Source organism: Pezoporus occidentalis, unplaced genomic scaffold, assembly GCF_034315485.1.
Source record: "Pezoporus occidentalis ecotype Australia unplaced genomic scaffold, CSIRO_AGI_Poc_V1 ctg211, whole genome shotgun sequence".
In the NCBI taxonomy this organism is placed as follows: domain Eukaryota; kingdom Metazoa; phylum Chordata; class Aves; order Psittaciformes; family Psittacidae; genus Pezoporus; species Pezoporus occidentalis.
This window is the reverse complement of record NW_026913976.1, coordinates 772,661-793,027: the sequence shown is the minus strand read 5'-3', so window position 1 is coordinate 793,027 and position 20,367 is coordinate 772,661. Positions and strand designations below refer to the sequence as shown.

Genomic DNA, 20,367 nt, shown 5'->3' with positions numbered 1-20,367 from the left:
CATTTCTAAGCTTCTCAATGCATAGGTCCAGATTACTACAGAGAGCATCAGCTAGATGCATACAAGTACCCTGAAATAGTGAGGAATAAGGTAGCGGTCTCTTGTGTAACCACTGTGTCTTCAAAAGTAAATGTAGGCAGAAGCAATGTTTTATGTTTGATAAAGTGTCATTAGCAGAACTCCTCCTGCCAACAAATGTTCATGCCAACAACTCTGGCTCAAAGTGCCACTACCAGTGATGTTCATACTCTCTGTTTGCAAACAGTACTGTAGCCTTAAAGACCCAGGCCAGTACAGTACCATGTTGCTGGTGTGATAAGCATAGGCTTGAAATAATGTTTAAAACCAGAAAAGGATCAAATGGCTGTGAGTCAAGGGCCAAGTCTAAGTAAGTTTTCCTAAGAGCCAACTGGTCTTCTGCCAGGTCTTCTGTTTTATCCACAAACTGTTTTTTTAGCTGTGTTGGCATCTCTCTGCTTAGGTGATGCCATGACTCTCTGCCAGGTTTATTTCACAGTACAAAATCCTGAACACTGACTGGAAGAGGTTGAAAGGTCCCTCTTGATTTTAGAGGAAATACGCCTTATTTCAACATGGCTATGGGCTTGCTGTTTATTTTTTACATCAGTGCTGTGTTGCTAACTTTATTATTAGTCTTACAGTATTTGATGTCCTGTAAAACTAATCCCAGCTCTCACTGTCAAGTGATTAAACAAGAATCTCAGCCTTCACTTAAAAAATGCATTTACAGGTTCAGTGTTGTTGAGAAGTAATTGAAAAATACTGTTTGAAGCACCTGAAAAATAGTGGAAGTGAAGAATGTGGAAAAACGTTGGAAGTGCTTACATACTCTGCAAGTGAGAAATCAGAATATATGTAAAAAATAAAGTTCTCTCTTTTATTTTTTTGTATTTTTTTTTTCCTGTGAAAGTCCCCCATTAAGTTTTGGAAGAAAGATTAACTTCAGTTAATCTTCAGTCAAGTCCTCTTCCTTGACTCTTCGGGGTTGATAGCATTGTCTGTGTTTCCCCCAATTACTTATGCTGTTCTCTTACTCAAACCTCTCTTCAAATGAAGTGGGTCAAAGTGGATGGGGGATGTAGGTTTGGCTTAGCACCAGCCTTCACCCATTTTCAGGTGAAAGGAGACCCACAAAGGGAGTCAGTGTTGGTATTTCTTTTCCCCACCAGCCCACCCACCCCACTTTTTATTCTTAACTTTTTTCATTTAGACTTAGAGAAATCCAAAAGGGTTTATTTTTTGAAATTTGCTGCAATTCCCCTTGTGAATGCAAAGATTCCCCTGCCCTAGTTTGTCTAAAAAAATCCCTGACGACACTGTCAGTGTGCCATCTGCAACCCTTGGAGCGTGACTGGGGCAACACTCAGCATTTACAAAAGAGTGCTGTTCTCTCAGAGGTTTGAATTCTATCCATACTGATGTTACTTATTAAATAAAGAAGACTTTATTTCCTGATGTTTTATTTATTAAAAAACAATGGTTTATTTAAAATGTTAGGCAGAGAAGGGACTTCAGTGATACATTGGCTTTGTGTTGGCTCTTAGATCAGGGGTGACTTTCACTCTGTATATTACATGTGTAGGTGGGGTGCTTGTGTACCACGGCAAACGCAAGAATGAGCAAGTTCTGTGGGCTCCCTGTACCAGGCATCTGTGCTCAGTTGCTCTGGGCCTGAATAGCACAATGCTGTTTCCCTGCAGTGGTGTCTGATTTGTGTTAGCATGAGTGAAAGGTGGTTCAGATTTGGTGAGGTGATCTAAGCAGGTCAAAAGGCTCTCTTTTCTGGAATGGCTTTAGGAAAGTCAAAGCAGTCTTGGTCAGGTTTTTTGAAGCCAGTGAACTTTTGCAAGGCAGGCTCATTATCGCCCTGCTCTGTGCTGAGGAATTTGGGCTGGAACCTTATCAGCTTTGGAGAAATGTCTGCCAACATGGAAAGATTACCTAACATTAGAAATGGATGCTGCAACTTAGATAAAAACTTAGATGATAAAACGTAAATTCACTTCCTGGCTTTGCTGACTGGCTGTCCTAGGAGTTCTTAGGAACCACTTTTTCTCTGCCTCAGTTCAGCTTTTTTGGGGTTTTTTGGTCCACATCCCATTTCTGCCTTCTCCCAAGATACATTCTGTTTCCCACCCACTCCTTTTCTCATCTGAGAATTACTTAAGTTCCTGAAGAGGAGTCCTGTGAAATGTATCCTACACAGATGCACTGCTGGGGCGGAGCTGGGAATAGAGCATGGGTGGAAGGAAGTGACTGGGACAGGGATGAAGGAGAAAGGTGGTATATGGGACAATGTCACACTGCCACGCCAGTGGATGGCAGAGTAGAACTGCTCCTTTCCATGGTGCTGTGGGTCTGAATGAGCTTAAGCTGATCTTGCAGTGTCCCCCACAGAGGCCTCCATAAGACCATGGTGCACACACAGAATTGAGAGCAGCCACAGCAGTCAAGATAAAATTGTGCATAAGATGGTACCAATTTAGAGCGGGTCTTCCTAGGTGATCTGTCTATGCCTGATTATAGTGCCTGGCCTTTTCCATCAACTCCCTGCCATGAGTGCCTTTTCATATGGTGGTGTACTGTTTGGAGCTCCACTGGCTTCTTTTGCCTGTCCACTTGTGTCAGCTAACAAGCTTCTCCAGCTTCCCGGGGGCTCTTGATTTCTCTTTCCCGCTGTTATGTACATGTCTCAGCAATGGGCTCTCACAGAAACTCTCTAATCACCACCATGGTCTCTGGGAATGACAGAGGGTTTCTTTGTGTGTAAACTAATAAGCTGGTGTAAGTAAAATCAAGAAAGAACAAGGCTACAGTAATGCAAAACCCATTATACTTTTATTGGACAAGTGTAGTTTTAATGCTCACACTTGAGGGTATGCTAGCAAATATATTAAAAATGCTTGGAACATGGAAACTGACTGCCTGACACCTCTTGTTTCCTATGAAGCGTTACAACTAAATTGATACACGGGGTCATCATGGCCCTTGAGCCAGCACCATGCAAGCCACTGCTAAGTTTGCCACTGACTTCATCAGCTGAGAAACTGAACACTAAATTCTGGTTTGTTCAAGAGCAAAACTCCTGCCTCTGACCTTCCTGGAAGAAATCAATATTCTTTCTTATTGGATTACAGCTGCACAAGTGCTGTGCAGTTTTGAAGCATGGCCAGCTAATCCTTTACAGGGAATGAGGTCTGCAAGTTGGAGGAACTGAGGTCACCTAAGTCATTAGCTTTATTTGTCTATTCTAAGCCAAAAGTATATTAACAAGGGCAGATGAAATTTGTTTAGGCATCCATGGTGGAAACACAATCCACCTAAAAAATAGACTCCTGACAAGTGCAGTATTTGTATTTACTGAGAGAGCAAGTGGCCTGACCTACTCCAGGGTTTGCCTAGAGTAGAGCTCCTGGCTAGTTATGGCATGAGAGACCTTTAAGACGGTATAAAAGACACTGTCAGTAAAGCTGGGTGGTTAGGCTTCTGTTTTTATTGATGGATCTATGCTCATTTAATCAGGTATTGATACTTCTAGTGTCGTAAATACTTGGAGTTCCTCTGTGCAGGCAGACCTTTGTTGCAGTGGGATTACACTGAGGGCTGTACATGTAATGCCAGATGCATCAGAGACCTCCTGATGCCTCTTTCAGCACACTCTCAGCTACTGGTGCTGAGAAGCTGGTAGGGATCACTGCATTGGTTCCAAGTACAAAGTAGAAGGAAGGAAAGTCTAGTTCACGTTGGAAAGCTTACAGTGTGTTTCCACCTCATTTTGAGTGATTGTACTAGGAGGCAATTTATACAAAGTTGCTATGTGAAAGAAAGTTGCAAGTGTTCAGAATGGCTATACATTTATATAAAAAAGGTAATAGTGCATATGCCATTGACTTGAGTATCATAAACCTGTATGCCATAATCAATTTTAATTGGGGGATACGACTGCCAGTGCAGCTTGAAGGAATCCTCCAAAATTGCTGTTGCAAGTGTGTGGGCTGGTAATTTATTCATTAGCTCCAGAGGGAAAGAATTGTATCTTCAGCAGACAGCTGATGAGTCTTGGTATTTTTTTGTGAGCCTAATTGCTGTTCTGTAATCACTGAGCCTCATCCCACCCTGTCTGTCCCCAAGCTTTCCAAGTGAGGTACACTCAATCTTTTAAACATTTTGAAATGGGCAGTCATACTCTGTCATCCTGCAGACAATGAATTTCCACTGACGATCCCTGCATGAGAGGCAAGAGAGAGATATTAGTGATCCAGAGTGGCAGAGGATAAGACTAAACAAGTAAGAATAACTTTACCCCAGGTACTGTGGCAACAAAAACATCTGCCTGCCATTAGCTAACTTTCCTGTGGATATTTTGTGGGTTTATGGGATGGAAGGAGATTAAATGTGTCCAATATAATTCCTTCACACTTCCTTACAAGGGGAGAAAATCAGCTCTCTGAATAATCAGCTCTCTGAATAATCAGGTCTCTGAGTATCCTTCAGAAAACAATGACTGTTGGTGGTGATCAGTCCTAAATCGACTTTACATCAGTGATCAAGAGGAAAAGGATGTTTCTGTGAAAAGTCATTGATGTGTGATATATTGCTCAGGAATGTGTACAAAATAAAATTGTGTGTGATTTTTAAGTCATTTCTAAGCGGGGAGTTATTCACACAGCAAAATTAACTTTTTTTTTTTTCTCTTTTTTTTTTTCTCTTTTTCTTCCCCCAGGTCATCTAGCTTCAACCTTTTATTAAAGATATGAAGGAATCAATAGTGAGAGAAATTAAATTCACTTGTCATCCTTGATTTCCGCAAGTCACATGTGAGGCAGAGCAATGTATATGAATGTAAGGAGAGTTTATGCTCTTCCTAGTCTGTGAGTAATTGGATGTCTGTGTTCTCTCTCAGGAGGGTGGTACCATACCTACTAACAACTGCTAGCTGGAAGCATGACTGGAGCAGCAGGATCAACAGTGGAAGCCAGTAGTCTACTGTCCAATAGGCTGCAAATTTCCACCTGATTTTATTGTGTGTTAAATTTCCCCTTGACAAAAAGGTGTAAGTTCAAAGGATTGAATACTGTCCTGCTGTGGAGCAAATGTTCAATTTAGACTACTTGGTACTGGCTAACAGGAGTTCACATCTAAAGTACAGTCCTTGCAGATGGCAGCCATCATTTAAATTGGTAGTGGGTAATACTCAGGGAGGCTTCTGAAGGTTTTGATTCTGCTAATGGTGATCTCCTAAACCTGAGGCATGCGACAGGTAATGCTGCTGGAGTGATTCAATAGGAGCTTGCTTTTCAAGACTCCTGCACCATCCTGGTTTCCTGGTGACCAGCTGTAAACAGTGAGGAAAATGGTGCAGAACCTGCTGTCTCTCAGGGATATACTGAGACACCTGAGCCCAGGTTTTGGTATGAGTGGCTCTTACGTGTTTTCATTGGCTGTGTGACTCTATCCTGAAATAAGAGTAATTTGACTCTTAAGCTCTGTGTAGATATAAAGTGTCTCATTCAGCTTTCATTAGCTGAGGTTTTTAATTGGAAATTTACTATGCCACTTTACCAGCTTATGCTTAGTGTTGTTTGGAATGGGTCTGTCTCACACTCACCAGCAAGTCTGTGTTTAGTTATATAGTGTGTAATTTGGGCTTTTCCTACATGGGTTTTAATTGTAATTTCCTCATAAAACCAAAGGTTAATGAAATGCAAGATTCATTTTTAGGTTTATTTTAGGAAGTCCTCATTTGGATTATATGCATGCTTTTCAAAGACAGTTATTACTCTTTTGGTCACCAAGCTACCTAGACAGACCAAAAGGTGACACATATGTGGATTAACAGGATTATATGAGTCAAAATTAAGATCTGCTAAACTAGTACCTTTTGTCAGAGAGACTTTTAGCTCAAAAGCTGAGGTAAAATTATTTTTCTAAACCAGGGTATCGTAAAGTTAAAAGTCAAGTTCTTTAAAATAAATGTATTTTAGTTACCTAAATTAATAACATGCTTTAAAATATCAGAACAGAATTATTTCTGAAGTTGCAATTTAAGATTGAACTTGCAGACACTCTGGCATATATCCACGTGGTCAATGGACAATAGGTTTATACATTTACTGTCTTAATACATCCTTTTTTGCATTACTTATGTTTGAAGTTACGCATATGTCCAACTTTTCAGGATGTAGGCTATTGCTCTGTACCATTGTTACTGTGTTTTAAATTCAATAGTAATCAGCCTGTTTCAATTTGTAGATCCCATTCATGTTTTCCAGCAGGGGTGCATATCCCATCTGGAATTGTCCAGTGTGGCACACTCTAGAATATATATGAACATGCCTCTGCAAATCCTTAACACCAGTTTGTAGGTCCCCTCCAAATTGCTGATTTGCTGCATTTTCTTTGGCTTGGGGAGTCAATATTGAATTGTCACCTTTACTCTCCAGCTGTCATGTGCTGTCAGATTTGAATTTTTGATGCTACAGGGAAAATATCTTTTATATCCAAATATTGCCAAACAATCTGTTTCCAATGTAGTTAAAAAAATATCTATGAATTCCTTTTCCTATTGAGTTTGACAAAATCCTCTTTCTTTGATCATATGAAACTTATTAGGGACCTAAAATACCCTAGAATTTAGCTCAGCTGAGCTTGGTAGATACCCAGCTTGTCCAGGCATTTCAGATGTACTTATTGTCAGGGTATTTCAGTGGTGATGTCTGAGCAGTTAAGAAACTAATGGCTCTTCAGATCACCCAAATAAGAGCAGAGAACAGTTTTGTAAAAGAAATGAGATTTTGACAGTCTTCACATGCTGTTTTTACATTAGGCCGTGAATACCAAGCTGTGGTACCTACCAAGCACATCTGGTAATCCCCACCTCCTGTCCAAGCTCCTTGCTGCAGGTTGGGTGGGGAATGCTCCAGTGGTACTCTCTGGGCTTGAAAGACAGATCCAACCAGACCACAGTCCCTGACCAAGGTTCTGTGAGGGACCCCTGCCTTCCTCACTTAGCATGTTTCAGAGCTCAAGCTGGTCTAGTGGAAGGTGTCTCCCTTCCAGGGCGGGTGGAACTAGATGATCTTTAAGGTCCCTTCCAACCCAAACCATTCTATGAATCTATGATTATTTTTAATTTTGGAAGCTATTTTACAATGTACATGTCTATGTGGGTATTTTCAGTTGTTTACAGCCAGGTTCACACACCCCCTCTGAAACTTGCCTGTGTCACTCTGTTTAACAAAAAATACTGCCATTCCCTGTACATGTTAACTTACCTACCTCCACAGGTCAGCCTGTCTGCAATAGTGTTACCACCGGTCCCAAATATGCTCCCAGGGGTACTTCAGACCTCTGCTAATTCTCTCCAGCTGCTTTTGTTTTGCTTTATAGACAATTGTTTTCTCCTTTGACCCATTTAAAGTGGAGCTGAAAAATGTAACCACTTCTGAAGTCTGTTCTCCACACATGAGCACTTAAAATGTCTGATGATGCACAGCAGCTCCTTCATTCATTCCTGATACACAGGCATGGAAATGTACAGAGAGATATTATGGAAGAGGAGGTGGGGATACCACCTTTCTAAACTTTCTACAGCTTTTGCCAGAGGCATCACCTGCTCTCTCAAATATCTGTGTATCAGCAGTGACCTCAGTGATGCAACGTCTTAGGGGGTAATAAAGGAAGATATGATTTCTGCAAGTTTATTCGAAAAGTCTAAAAATACTGAGCTGTTTGAAGCAAAGTTTAAACTAAAATACCTTCAGAGGGGTTTTTTGTGCCTCTTATTAGCTCAAGAGCATTGCCCATCATGGGCTAAATAGTATGGACACAATTTTAATTATGTGCTTAAAAATGAAAAGCAGTCTCAAAATCTACAGCATCTTTACACAGACAAGCTGCATGTGTGTTCTACTGGCAGGCTGAAACTTGGAATAGATTTTTGTGCTCCTATTCTGCCTCAATCAGATGCAAAGAACCATTTAGGCTGACAAACTGCTGACTTTTGTGAGTATGCCACTCAGGATAGGCTGGCATGAGTCTGAATTATGAACTGGTGTAGCAGGAATATTTTTCACTTCATAGACTAGACAACACAAGTTGGTTTTAGTCATTCTGGAAGTTGGGAGCCAGAAAGTTCATTAGCACAGAAAAGTCTCCTGGATTGCAAATCATAATATGTTTTCTCTACAGTTTTCACCTGCTACTATTTTGCAGGTTCATCTCTGTTGTCACAGCAGCAGTAGGACAAAGGTGTTGGTGGTTTCTTCCCTTTCCAGGTGTTGCGGTCCCATAACCTGTGAGGACCTTTACTCCTGATGTACACCCCTGTGATGCTGCTCTGCTCCTGCCTAGTCCCCCCACTGCTATTCCATTCTGAGGGCTGTGTTAAGCCTTCAGCAGTCAGATAGAAATCCGCTCAGAGGCATCCATTACCTCAACTGCTCTGTTTTTGAGGCTTGTCCTTGTGATTTCTGACTTTTCCCTGGTCTGTATCTGATGGAGGCTGGAATCCAGCTGCAAGGGGGAGCATGTCTGCTTTATCTCCCCTACTTTCTGCTGTAGGATAACAGCACTGGGAAGTATTTAAGAGAAAAAACCCAGAACAAGGGATGTCCCTTGCAACCCTGTAATTTTTTTATCTAAAGGGATAAACACATACTAATTCAGTTAACTGTGAAAGTTACTCTTGGACTTGTAGGAGCAATTTGCAGACATGGCTTCCATTTGGCAATAAACAAGCTAATGAATTTTCGCCAGAAAATTACAGTTATGGACCTGCAGCTCCTTATTTTAAGTATTTTAAGTAAGCTTTTGTCTGAGGGACTCCTAGTGAACTTCAGCAAATTGAGAGTATCACAGTGCCAAAAGCACCTCGGTTCCTTTGAGTGTTACTAGAGGAATCTTGAACTGTGGGTGTGTTTAAACTCCCACTTCTCTTTTCTCTCCCCCTTTCTCTTCTAGCCAGTTTTGGCAATGATAGGCCAGCACAGTATGCCTTGCCTTGCTGTCTGTCCTGTGTTTGATAACAAATGCTTTAATATGCTGGACTGAGGTGTCTGATAAAAAACATCAACAAAGAAATAGCTCACACTCGATGTATTAGAGGTCAGCTTGAGAGTAAAGAATTAAAATCCCTCTCCCACAATCAGGTTTCAGTGACCACACTCTCCTTAAACTTGCTCTGTAATGATCTTTGTAGTCCCAGGCAAACAGCACTGTGGGGTTTACATTAAGTCCAAATTAAAAATTGTTAAGTCGTTTTCTGGTAAGGGATCTATGTGCACTGCATTGCCTTAATTCCTGGTGTGGCCTCAAATCTGTTAGAAATGTGTCGCAATGGATTGGGCAATTTACAGCATTCACATTGCAGTTTGTAGGGTCTGATCTTCACATGGTGGCAGATTCCCTGCTTCTCCGCAAAGAAATAATAAGTGCCTCATTCCCTGAAAGGACAGGGTGTTCAGGCTGATTTTTTACTGAGTTAGACGAAAGATACTCTAGGTGAGAAACAAAACTAAACATCTGGTTTACACTTTGCATAGCTCAGATTCAGCCAAGCCTCTTATTGCTGCATTTTTCACTGCTCAGATGGACATGGCAAATGACCCACTTGTACATGAAGGTGCCCTATGCCTGATACACCACCCGGAACAATTGGCCATATCCACTGTGGTCCTCAGAAGTACTCACCTGCTGCTGAATACCACAGCAGATGATGTATAGCTGTGCACTGATTGGAGGAAACAGCAAAGGAAGACCTTTTTTAAAATAAAATAATTAAAAGTTCTAATGAAACAGGTGAAAAGCAAACCTGTCTACAGCAGAGAAAGTTGTGGTTGCCCCACGGATGTAGTAGTCATAAGTGTACATCATCATGTCCATATCTTCTCCATAGTGTCCCGGATATTCTGTTGTTAACCTTTTACATTAAGGAAAAAGAAGATAGTAGAATTTAGCATCTTATAAAAAAAAACACTTGACAGAATGCAACTCAAATAGTAAATTTTTCCTGCTGCTTTGAAAGTTCTTGTTTCTTTATCAGCACCACAAGATGTAGTGTCCCCTGTGAGACTGCCTTTCTCTTCTACACAACTAATTCATGTAGTTATTTGAGTACATTTCAGTAAGTTTAGAACTGTTAGAAGCAAGCTGGAGTATTTTATGTGTATGCATCTGCAGCTCTGGCATAAAAGCAGTGTGAACAAGAGCTTGTCTACCACTTATGTGTTTATTGCAGGGATTTGCTCCATCCTCTTTTGACTCTGTTTGGTTTACTGCTGTGTAGTGCTGCAAATGTTGCCAAGTCAAATAGCTGCAAGCATTTATCCATTTATGAATTATATTATATGAATGTAGCAATTAATCCATTCCTCTTTGTTGTTCCCACTTTCTGCCTAGTTTATAATGTAAAAATATGGGCCTGGACAATATTTGTTCCATGTATTTTATCTAAGAAGCTCAAAGTGATTTTGCACTTATTAATCAAATTATGGTTACTGCTTCCCTGAGAACTAGGCAATACAGTACTTGGTTTTAGAGATAATGAACAGATGCAGGAAGGAGCTGGGATCTTGACCAGTAATTTATGTCAACATTATGTTAGAGGTCAGGAATGGAAACCTGGCACTAGTCTTTCCTTGTATTACTCCATTTTACATGGTTGTTGCTAGTGGCATTGTGTCAGCATCACTTTGAAATGGCGCAGGGAAGAATTAGATTCCTTGTAAGGGAGATGCTGTCTCTGTGGAAATGAATGGTTCAGCTCCTCTAGAGACTAACAGGGTTAAGATGCCTCTACAGAAATCCTGACAACCATTTTTCTGACTTCATTCAGCCCAGCAGCAGTGCTTGAATGATGCTTGAAGGTGATCTTTGCACTTGCCAGCCAAGCACTCATGTACATGTTTAGATTTCGTTAAACCAGTGGGGTCTGGGCACAAGCTTAAATATTTTATTCTTCAGGAATATAATTATCAGGATAGTTTTAAGTTTTTAAAATTAGGTGTTTGGGTGCATTTGGAGCCCAAACCAGAACTCTTGGAATACTCAGACACGGAAAGTTTACCTGAAAACTGAGGAACTCTGGAGCATTACGCTGTTTACTCCTGGAGCCACTTGCTATAACAAAAAAACTCTGAAATTTCCATCATTCTCTGTGTTTTTTAAATGTATTTTTGATCACCTTGTCTGCCTTTTTTTATGCTTTTTACATCTTCTTTGCAAAGCAGATATTTTTCTTTTATTTTCAAAAGCTGAAGCTGACCTGCACTTAAGTCACATCATTCAGTTCTAGCACCATTCCTTGTAACAAATCATTATTCCTTGACAACTGAAAAATGGGATTGAGTGTGAAGCTCAAGCATGGCCTTTATAAGATCCCTAAGTGTCAGCAGTCAGCTTCTTTCTTTGAAGATCTCGTTCTCAAGTCCTTTGGCCATGGCAATCGTCAGATTACCAGTTGTAGTACAAGAACACCTGTCCTCAGGTGTGTTTGGGAAGCAGAAGATCAGGCCTGGTCACAGTGTCAGTTGTCAGAGCTCTGATCAAGGGCCCCTGGATTTGTGGAGGCCTTGCAGTGCTGTGCTGTTGGTAAGAACTACAGCAGTATTTCACAGGTCATGCAGATACCTGCTGTGGACTAGGAGAAACAGAAGAAACCATGCACATGAGCAATTGTTGGGATGGATAAGTAGCCAGTCACCAGTATGCTCTGCAAGTGGAAAATTAGAGCCACAGTTTTCAGCCCAGCTCCCATGAAAAGTCAAAAATGAAACCACTATGGAATTTAAGGGAGCTGGCTCTGACCCAGGCAAAGAAAATAAATATAAATATTATAAAAGGCTGTTCCCTGTGGCTTCTGACTGGTTAGCTGGTGATTTTTCGTAGACTAAAGGTCATCACTTGAATGTGTTTCTATCAAACAATGGCAAACCTGCTTTATTTGCTATTTTGATTGAAGGCTGATGTTACCGTTTTTGTTTTCAGGACATCTCCCCTTGTGCTCCCAAATATATATTTATTTGTCAGTATCAGGCATTTTAAAACTCTGACTTGAATACCTCTTTACTTAGACAGCCTATGACTTGAATCTATAATACAGTTTTATGGCCCCATAGCAAAACCTTTAGCTGACCATAAGCTGGTCCCTTGGTATAGCCAACTTGCTGAAAGCCCTTCAGTTTGCAAAGAGCTGCTTTCAGGGCCCTGCACTCCATGCCCAGAGCTGTAGTGAGAGCTGAAGCATACTGCACAAAGCCTGACCTCTGCTACATGGTCTGCATTTTATCCATTTTCTTTACACAGAAATCAAGCCCTTGAGGAGGACTTTTTTGCATGCATGAATCTTCCTTCAGTGAAGCTGTGGGTCTGAACCTGGGAACTAGAGCCTATTTCTGGATCCATAGCCAGAGCCCAAGAGAAATAAGAGTTACATCTATGCTAGTAAGTTAAACAGCACCAGAGAATGTTTCTGGGCACTGTAACTCAATTGCCTATACATGTAATTTATTAGGGCAACCCCTGGAGCAGTTTTAGCCCAGACCAACTAGCAGAGTCTCAGCCAATACCTCAAAGACACAGCAGGCAGAATGTGGACACTCTGTTTTGGAGGATAAGAAAGGTTAATGGTGTGGCTGCTTCCTCTGCCAGAGGAGAGTCCCCATATTTAGTTTACTAATTTGGAGCCTGAGAGTCTGATAATACGTCTTCGAAGATTCCTGGGGTGTAGCAGGTTTTTAAAATGTGGCATGAAAACCAGCTATGGACCAGAATTTAGTTCTGCATTCCCCCATCAGCTCCAGGGTTTTGTGCTTTTTAGGTTTATTATGAGAAAACACCGAGACGTGTTTATATATATGTTCCACCAAATGTGTTTTGTAACATCTGTTTGGCGTTCAGCAAGGAAAATGTTCTGTGATCTTGACCAGTGCTATGTACTGGGCAGACAAGACTATGCAAAACACAAGGTTCAAAAGCAGCTTGCAGTTCTACTGAGAGACAGAACTGAGAGTTAGTTCTTTGAACTTGTTTCATGAGTCTTTCAGTTGAAAAGGAAATCTGATGACAAGCTCCTGAATTGCTGTGAAGGGTCTCGCAGGCCTTTCACAGGAGCAAGTGATGTTATTTTGAAGTGAATGGATGCAGTAGTGAGCCTTCATTTAGCTTCCCTCTTCTTCTGCCTGCTGTCATCTTCCCCTCCCTCTCTATTATAAACTTCTCCACATTATCATTCAGCCTCCTAAGGCTCCTCCACTAAGCATACTCAAAAATCAAATATATGCAGTTACTGAAAGTAAGTGAACTGGGGACTTGAGCTGCTCTGCAGTTTGTCTTGTTACATAGACAGATGCCTACACGGACTCCTTTTGCTCTGGAGAGAAAAGTTATAAAGAGTGTTATGACAGCAATGTTCAAGTTCACTTGCGTCTGTGTGGTCTGTCTGTCTAATTCAGTTCTCTTTGATGTCTGCTGTACTCATTTATGAAACTGTTCCCTTAAATCCATGCATCTCAAGGTCATCTGGATTGTGCTGTATCATCTGGGAGGAAATGCAATTGGTTGTCATATAGCAGGGCTCTGTGGTGTGACCCAGCTCTTCTCTATCATCCCCAGTTTTGGAATTCAGTCTAAGTCACACAAAAGATCTGCGCTGAAGGATACTCTGGTGTTTAGCGCATAGGGATATTCAGTAGGTGGTTTTCTCATCCTGGAAGGGAGAAATTCTGATCATTTAATTCAGCCATTAAGGGTTTTCTCAAAGTGGTCTGCCCAGCTCAAGACAGCAGTTCCCTCAGCATTTGTTGTAGTTTGGTCTGTAACCTTGTTATCAAGTGTTTCATATCAACTGTGAACCACCTTACAGACAGGTAATTTATTTACAAACTTGGTAACATTTATAAGCCACATGTGGCAATGTATGGTTTGTACCTGAGAGGAGTTACGAAACAAGTGAGAGGCTTTTTGCACTAGTTGGTGAGAGTTTGCCTGCCCACAGGAGTCTGGACTCCAAAGACTCCAAGCCTGAAGGCAAGACCCATTTGGGAAGAACCATCCGCAGTAATCTGCCCAAGGGCCCTGTAAGCACTTCTAGCACTGACCTCTTAACAAAGGAAACTGAGCTAGGGGAGTAGTGAGAAGTTTGGGAATAGCAAGTGCTGAGACAAAAGTCCCTGCTGCTGTTTTGGGGCATATAACCCAAAACCTAAGGCCTCTATAGCCAAGCCATGGTGCTTGTGATGCCTGAGAAGGATACATGAGGGAAGACCCTAGGAGAGAAGCTTGCAAATCTGCTGTGAGAAGATCCGTGCTATACTGATCATGGGATCTAAGCACTGAGTAGTTTGGTGCCAGATGAACTCCAAGGAGGCAGAGGATCTGTGTAGGGGCTAGCAGGGTGCATTTAGTGAGATTGTTTACTAAACCCAGATATGCATAGAGGTGTCAAGAGGAGAAAGCAGGTAATTTCTACATTAAAAACCTGGGAAGAAAGGTTTGTGAGAAGGGATATAAGTGGTTAGGCATGTGTGTGGGAGAGCGGGAAAACATGACAGAAAAAGGTATTTTCATAATGGGGTTTTTAGCTGGGACAGAGTGATGTAGGATAGTTTAGCTTCTGACTGGTTTGCATCACTGCACCCATCCCCATGTTTTTCTAATGTACTTTACTATAACCCTATAAATCTTGCTCAGGGTAGGAAACACTGGAAAAAGGCACAAAAATATTTAACATGGTTACTGTTGTTATTGTTGTAGTCTGAAAGTAGTAATGTTGTTTATTTTCCATGGTGAAGAATTACTGTTAGAGATTAATAGAAAACACTGTTACTCATTTAGCACTGAGTGTTTAGTCCTAACCCATTGTGATCCCTAGCACTCTTTGTAATGACTGACTTCAGAAATAGTTACCATCAGTCTATGGTTTACTGATCAAAAGACTAAGTCCCACCAATGGCCTTATCAATACTGTACAGCCTGCCCCTTGGAGAAGTAAATGGGAACTGTGGGTATGCCTTGCCTTCAGATATCAAGCAGATGAAAGAAATGAGTCTTTTGAAATATCAAAGACAGTCAGTGGTAGAGCTCATGGTTTCTTGCTCCAACTGTTGAAAATACTTATTCCCTGCTAGTAACTACGTTGTTTCAAAGTGCTCTTACATTTTTCATTTCTTGTGCAACTACAGTGCTAACAAGATGAATAGAAGAAGCTGTTTCATTTCGAGAGGAGAATATAATCTTTGACTTTAACTTTCTGACCTTTGAGGAAGAGGAGTGTCCCCTGAATGGCCTTGCTGTTTCAGACATTATTTACAAATGCTTCAAATATATGACTCTCCTAAAGGAGAATTTTTTTTTCAAGAGCCAAGAGCCTGCGTGTTACATTCAGGGAACATGGGAATTATATGCCTCTTCAATCAATTTCAATACTTCCTCCAGCTGGAAAACAGTGGTCATCCCCTTTTAAAAAGCACACTGTGCTGAAGCCAAAGATGGTCTTAGTAAACTCTGTGCAGAAATCCCTGCTAATGCTCCCAGTATAACTAGATCCCAGATTGCTGGGGTGCCAGGGAACTAGAGGTGACATGGAGCTGCTCTAGAGATAAGCAATTTTCTCATGTGGCCGTATCATGTATTTTGGGATTGAGTTCAGGCTCCAGGATCTGATATCTCAGATTCTCCTAGAAACATCACTGGCCTTCTGTTCCCATTCACAGGGCTGAGGAGCCAGAAGGCCACCACAGTGGGACCACAGTTCTTGGAGGCCTGCATGAGCTAGTGCATTAAAGGTAAAAGCAGCAGCAGATAGCTCAGGGCATCTTATGCCTGTTCCTCAGGAAATACATGTCTGTAGTAACATTAACCAGCTTTCCAATGTTAACTAAGTGAGTTTGTCCTAGGATGGCTCTGGAAGAAGGTCCTGGAGATTGAGCTGTAAGGTTGTATTTGCTGGGATACAAAATAAACCTCAGTTAAATACCTTTATGTAAAAAAAAAAAAAAAAGAAGAAGAAAAGGAAAAGCGGGGAGGGGAATTGTGTTGCGCAGAAGTGCATGTTTCTACCACATCTGTTCCTGGATGTGTATGTCTGCTGTTGGTCATCTCTGAGAAACCTGCATAGGATCTCATCAGTTTCAATATGAAACTGGCAGGTTGAGTCAAGAAAACAAATAAATTCTTTAAGCCCCATAACTCTTGGAAAATGTAATTGTTGCCTGGACAATGTAACTGTGACAGAGAGCAGCCACAGCTTCAGACAGACCTTCTGGCACTTGAACTGCTGGTTGTTTGGAGAGAGGAAACAGTCATAAACAATCTGTGCAGACTTGGGGCTGTTCTGTGACATGTGTTTGCTTTGGAGAGTATGGATCAAGCTTTCAATTTCCTGACAAAGAGAAAAATCTGAACTCTAATGGGTCCACTTAATAACTTTGTCTCTGCATCTGCAATGGATTTGCTTCCTTTATGGTTTGAATCAGCACAGGGTTTATTTTACTGTGGTGGTATTCCTTAGCCAGGTAAAATAATAGGAGCTCTTCTGCCTCCTGTGAGGAATGTTAATTATTTTCAGTATGGTAAAAATGTGCAGAATCCATGACAAAGCTTGGCATGGTGAGGAAGGAAACAAAGTACTTGTAAAAAACCCATAACTAAACACCAAGTGCAAAACTGTGAGGCTGGAAAATATTAGTATATTTATTTTAAATATGGGATTACTGTGCAGGTAAACTGGGAATTACTGGTTAGAAGATGAGCTGTAAAAGAGAACTGCTGGGCTCTAAGAGTAAGGGTATAGATGCTACCAAGCAAAGTCCATAACCATGTATTTGGCTTTAACCATATTGTTAAGTTAAGCAAAGTGTTTACTTGTGTGTTTCGGTCAGCGTGATGGTGTCATAAATTAGCATTCCAATAAGTATTAGCAGGACTCAAAAACCACAGGAGTCTTCCAGCTGTAAAACCAGGTCAAATTCTAACAAACCATTTGCATAGAACATATACATAGGGAAGACCTGGGTTTATTCATTTTAGGGAAGACCACCTCATGAGAAATGTAGTCTTGAAGAGGAAAAGCCAAGAGAAATCATGCAGAATACCTGCTTTTGTATTTGCCAGAGACCCCTCTACAGTGACAGCTGGAAGCAGAAGGGATCAAATACCCAAGGTGAGAGCTAATTTAAAATAAAAAGAGATTTGTCACACCTCAGTATTGTCAGTTTTCTTAAAATGCCTTTCTGTCCATATTTGATTTCTTAAAGAAGGATTCATTGCACATTAGAATTCAAGGATGCTGAGAAATTCTGCACTGTGGACTGTCTTTGAATATGGATTTTTGTATATGTCACACATGATCCATGAGGCACCACATGTCATTGCATATTTTCCTGTATTACTTTTCCACTTTTTACTTTTACGTATAATCACATACTAATAGCGTTTGCTGATTCAGTCAAGAAACAGGAGTCAGCAGCATGTTAATAGCCATTTCTCCACAGATAGTTTCTTGACAGCTTGTTTCTGGAACATGGTAAATACCATTATAGGTTGGGGCAGAAACTGTAATAAATAATGATACTGTATATGCGCACACATTTTTGTTGTGCCTTATATGCGTATACATTTTGAGGTCCTACCCATGATAGCCCAGGTCTGCTTTGCAGATTATTTGGAAAATGGGTTCTCTCTGTCAAGTGCATCTTAAACAGAGTGCAAGATACAGACCAGAAGTGTGATGAGCAAACAAGGTTTTTTGAATTTGGAAATACCAGTGGAAGCAAAGTTGTGAATGAGGTCTCCGGGGCTTAGGATATGGGAATTCTAGTTGCTGCACGCTGAAGTTGAACATTTCAGACAAGTCATATCTGTAGCAGCAAAAGGAGGTGAAAAAAGCAGGGGGGGTTGAGCTACAATATGGCAGTTTGTGTTGCTTATACGTTAGCATAGCAACTAGCATTCACCCAGATGCTATTTAGACAGGGTAAAGGGAATAAAACAAAAGAAACCATTCCCAGGGGACAATAGGCAGGAGACCACTCTTTTGGAGAGGGGCTTTTCACTGCATGGTGTAGAATCCTCTTTGGGATCACAAGATAACTGTAGTGGAAAGGGACCTCAGCAGGTCTTTATTCAGCCCCAAGGATGATGCCTGAACAGCCTCACTGGGCAACCTGCTCTACTGTCTCACTCTCCTCATAGAGCAAAAGTTTTTCTTTATATCCCCCTGAACAGCTGTTTGTCCCAGTTTGGTGTCATATGTGAACTTGGTGAGAGTTGCTCTGTTGCCTCCTCAAGGTTGCTGATAAAGATGTTAAGTAGGAAAGGTCCCACGGTAGACCTTTAGTCACATTGCTCTGCTTGTAATGGGCACCCAGACAGGGCATCACCCCTCAACTGCTGCCTTCTCAGCCTGTCACCAGTCTTTTGCCCACCATTTTGTCTGTCCATCCAGACCATAACATCCTAATTTGGATAACTATATGCAGAAGGAGCTTGTATCTGCCTTGCTAACTCAGAAGGCAGAATGAGAGCTTGAAAGAAATTGGAAGAAATATGTCTTAAGGAGGCATTTCAAGAGAATAAGGTCAAACAAGGCTCTCAGGTAGAAGAAAACTCTGTAAGAGAGACTGTCCAGGCTGAGAGTGTATATGGAAGTGTCAAGATAGGCCAGTAGCTTGAATGAAACAAACTGGGCTCCAGACTGAGTGACTGAGGATGGTAATGCAGGGTACTAAATGGTTTTATAATGAACCCATAATTGCAAACTATGCACCAGAAGCTTTTCACAAGCCAACTGACAGGTCTTCTCAGAGGTTTTACAGCTCTCCCCTCCCAGAAGAACATGAGAACATGGGATTTTTACCCTGCTTAAAGAGAGAAACTCTTCGCCGGCCTTTTCTGCATGGCAAGACAGTAGTAGCAGCTGACCTGTATAAGGCATTCTTTTAAGCACGAAAATAGAGTGTTGTCATTGTTGGAAATAGAAGGACAGTACAAGAGTCCATATGCAGCTGGGGTGGAAATGCTGCATGAGTAACTTTTACATTGGGATTTGCATTACTCTGAATGTCAATTTGCAAGGCTGAGACTAGTTGTCCTAGTTGTTCGTAGTTGTGAGGAGGACGTCTGAGGAAAGCAGAATTGTCAACGACAACAGAAGAGGTCAGAGAAGATTTCTATTGTCTCTCTGAAAATACATGCAATATCAGATGAGTAGGAGATTGGAAGAACTGCTTAAAAGTTAGGGTGAGTTTCCCTCAAAGGGAAGAGCCTGGGCAAGTAGGTAAATAAACCCACAGGGTAGAAAATCTCCGCAAGCAGTGTGGGCTGGAAAGGCGGCAGGAGAATGTTCAAAGACTTTGTTACAGAGTTCCTGTAATTTAAAATCTTTAACTGTAATAATGAAAGAATATTTGTTTTCCTCCTGACTGCCAGGAGACTGAAGGATGGAAAGCAAGCCACTGCTGTTTGTGTTTGGCCAGTAGCCAGCAGGACAAGTAAGACCAACAGGCATGTAAACAGTTTGTATGCATCTCAATGGGAAGTTTACTTCAAAGCTGAGTTCTGAAGCAAAGATTCAAGCACAGATTCACACCCACCACCCCAATTTTCTTCCTTTTTTTTTTTTTTTTTTTTTAAGTGCAGATGGGTTATTCTTTGTATTGGTGAGAATAGCTGGATTAGTAGCCCTGGAGAGTAAAATCATGAGTTCTGTTACAAAGAACAGACAGGAGCAATATCAGCTTCCTCTACGCAGTCTGCTACTGTGATTCTGGCTCAGTTTGCAGAAGCCACACTTGGGGACACAGGGAAGGTCAGGATGTGTAGCTCATTTTTCCATAGCCTCTGTGAGGTTGCCACCAGCAGTTGTGAGGCCACCTTTTTTTTTTTAATGTTTGGTCTATGTTCAGTAGCTCATTTTCAATTTGGTCTTCAAACAGCCTTGAGAGAGGGAGCTGCTGCTTGTACCCAGATGTGTTCATCTAGGGCTAGTTACTGCCTTGCGTTGTTCAGTGTAACTCTGCCCTTGTTCTCTTCCCTTAGCCATGGATCCTCCAGAATCCTGTTACTAGACTGGAAATAACTTGCTTAGCCCCATAAAACACAGTTAAAATTTTCTTAAGACAAAGTTTTTTATGGGCCAAGTGGCCAAAGAAAGATGTTTATAGGGACTGCTGGGGAAAAGAGGCTAACAGGTTTGGTTTCTGCTTGAACTCACCAGCATGAATATGGGCATCTCCGGCTATAGCGGCAGCAGTAAAATTGCCATTCACGGTCAAGCACAGATGGAAAATACTGACTCTGGAAACCAGCCACGAGCCCATTGTTTGAGCAAGTTTGATACCTAATAAACAT

General features: G+C 41.3%; 1 protein-coding gene and 1 long non-coding RNA gene across 2 annotated transcripts in view; one reads left to right on the top strand and one right to left on the bottom strand.

Annotated features, from left to right (window-relative positions):
* Positions 1-2,832: 2,832 nt before the first annotated feature.
* The window catches only part of DPT (dermatopontin), a 28,600-nt gene continuing 11,065 nt past the window's right edge, over positions 2,833-20,367 (bottom strand). Inside the window, exons 2-4 of the mRNA XM_062619494.1 lie at positions 20,231-20,356; positions 9,833-9,940; positions 2,833-4,246 (exon numbers count right to left, since the gene is read on the bottom strand). Coding sequence (XP_062475478.1) covers positions 4,180-4,246; positions 9,833-9,940; positions 20,231-20,356 — 301 coding nt within the window. The 3' untranslated portion in view covers positions 2,833-4,179. The remainder of the gene's footprint in view (positions 4,247-9,832; positions 9,941-20,230; positions 20,357-20,367) is intronic.
* Positions 4,506-5,836, top strand: LOC134164130 (uncharacterized). The gene is made up of 2 exons (XR_009965009.1): positions 4,506-4,838; positions 4,925-5,836. It is a non-coding gene; the product is annotated as an uncharacterized LOC134164130 (long non-coding RNA).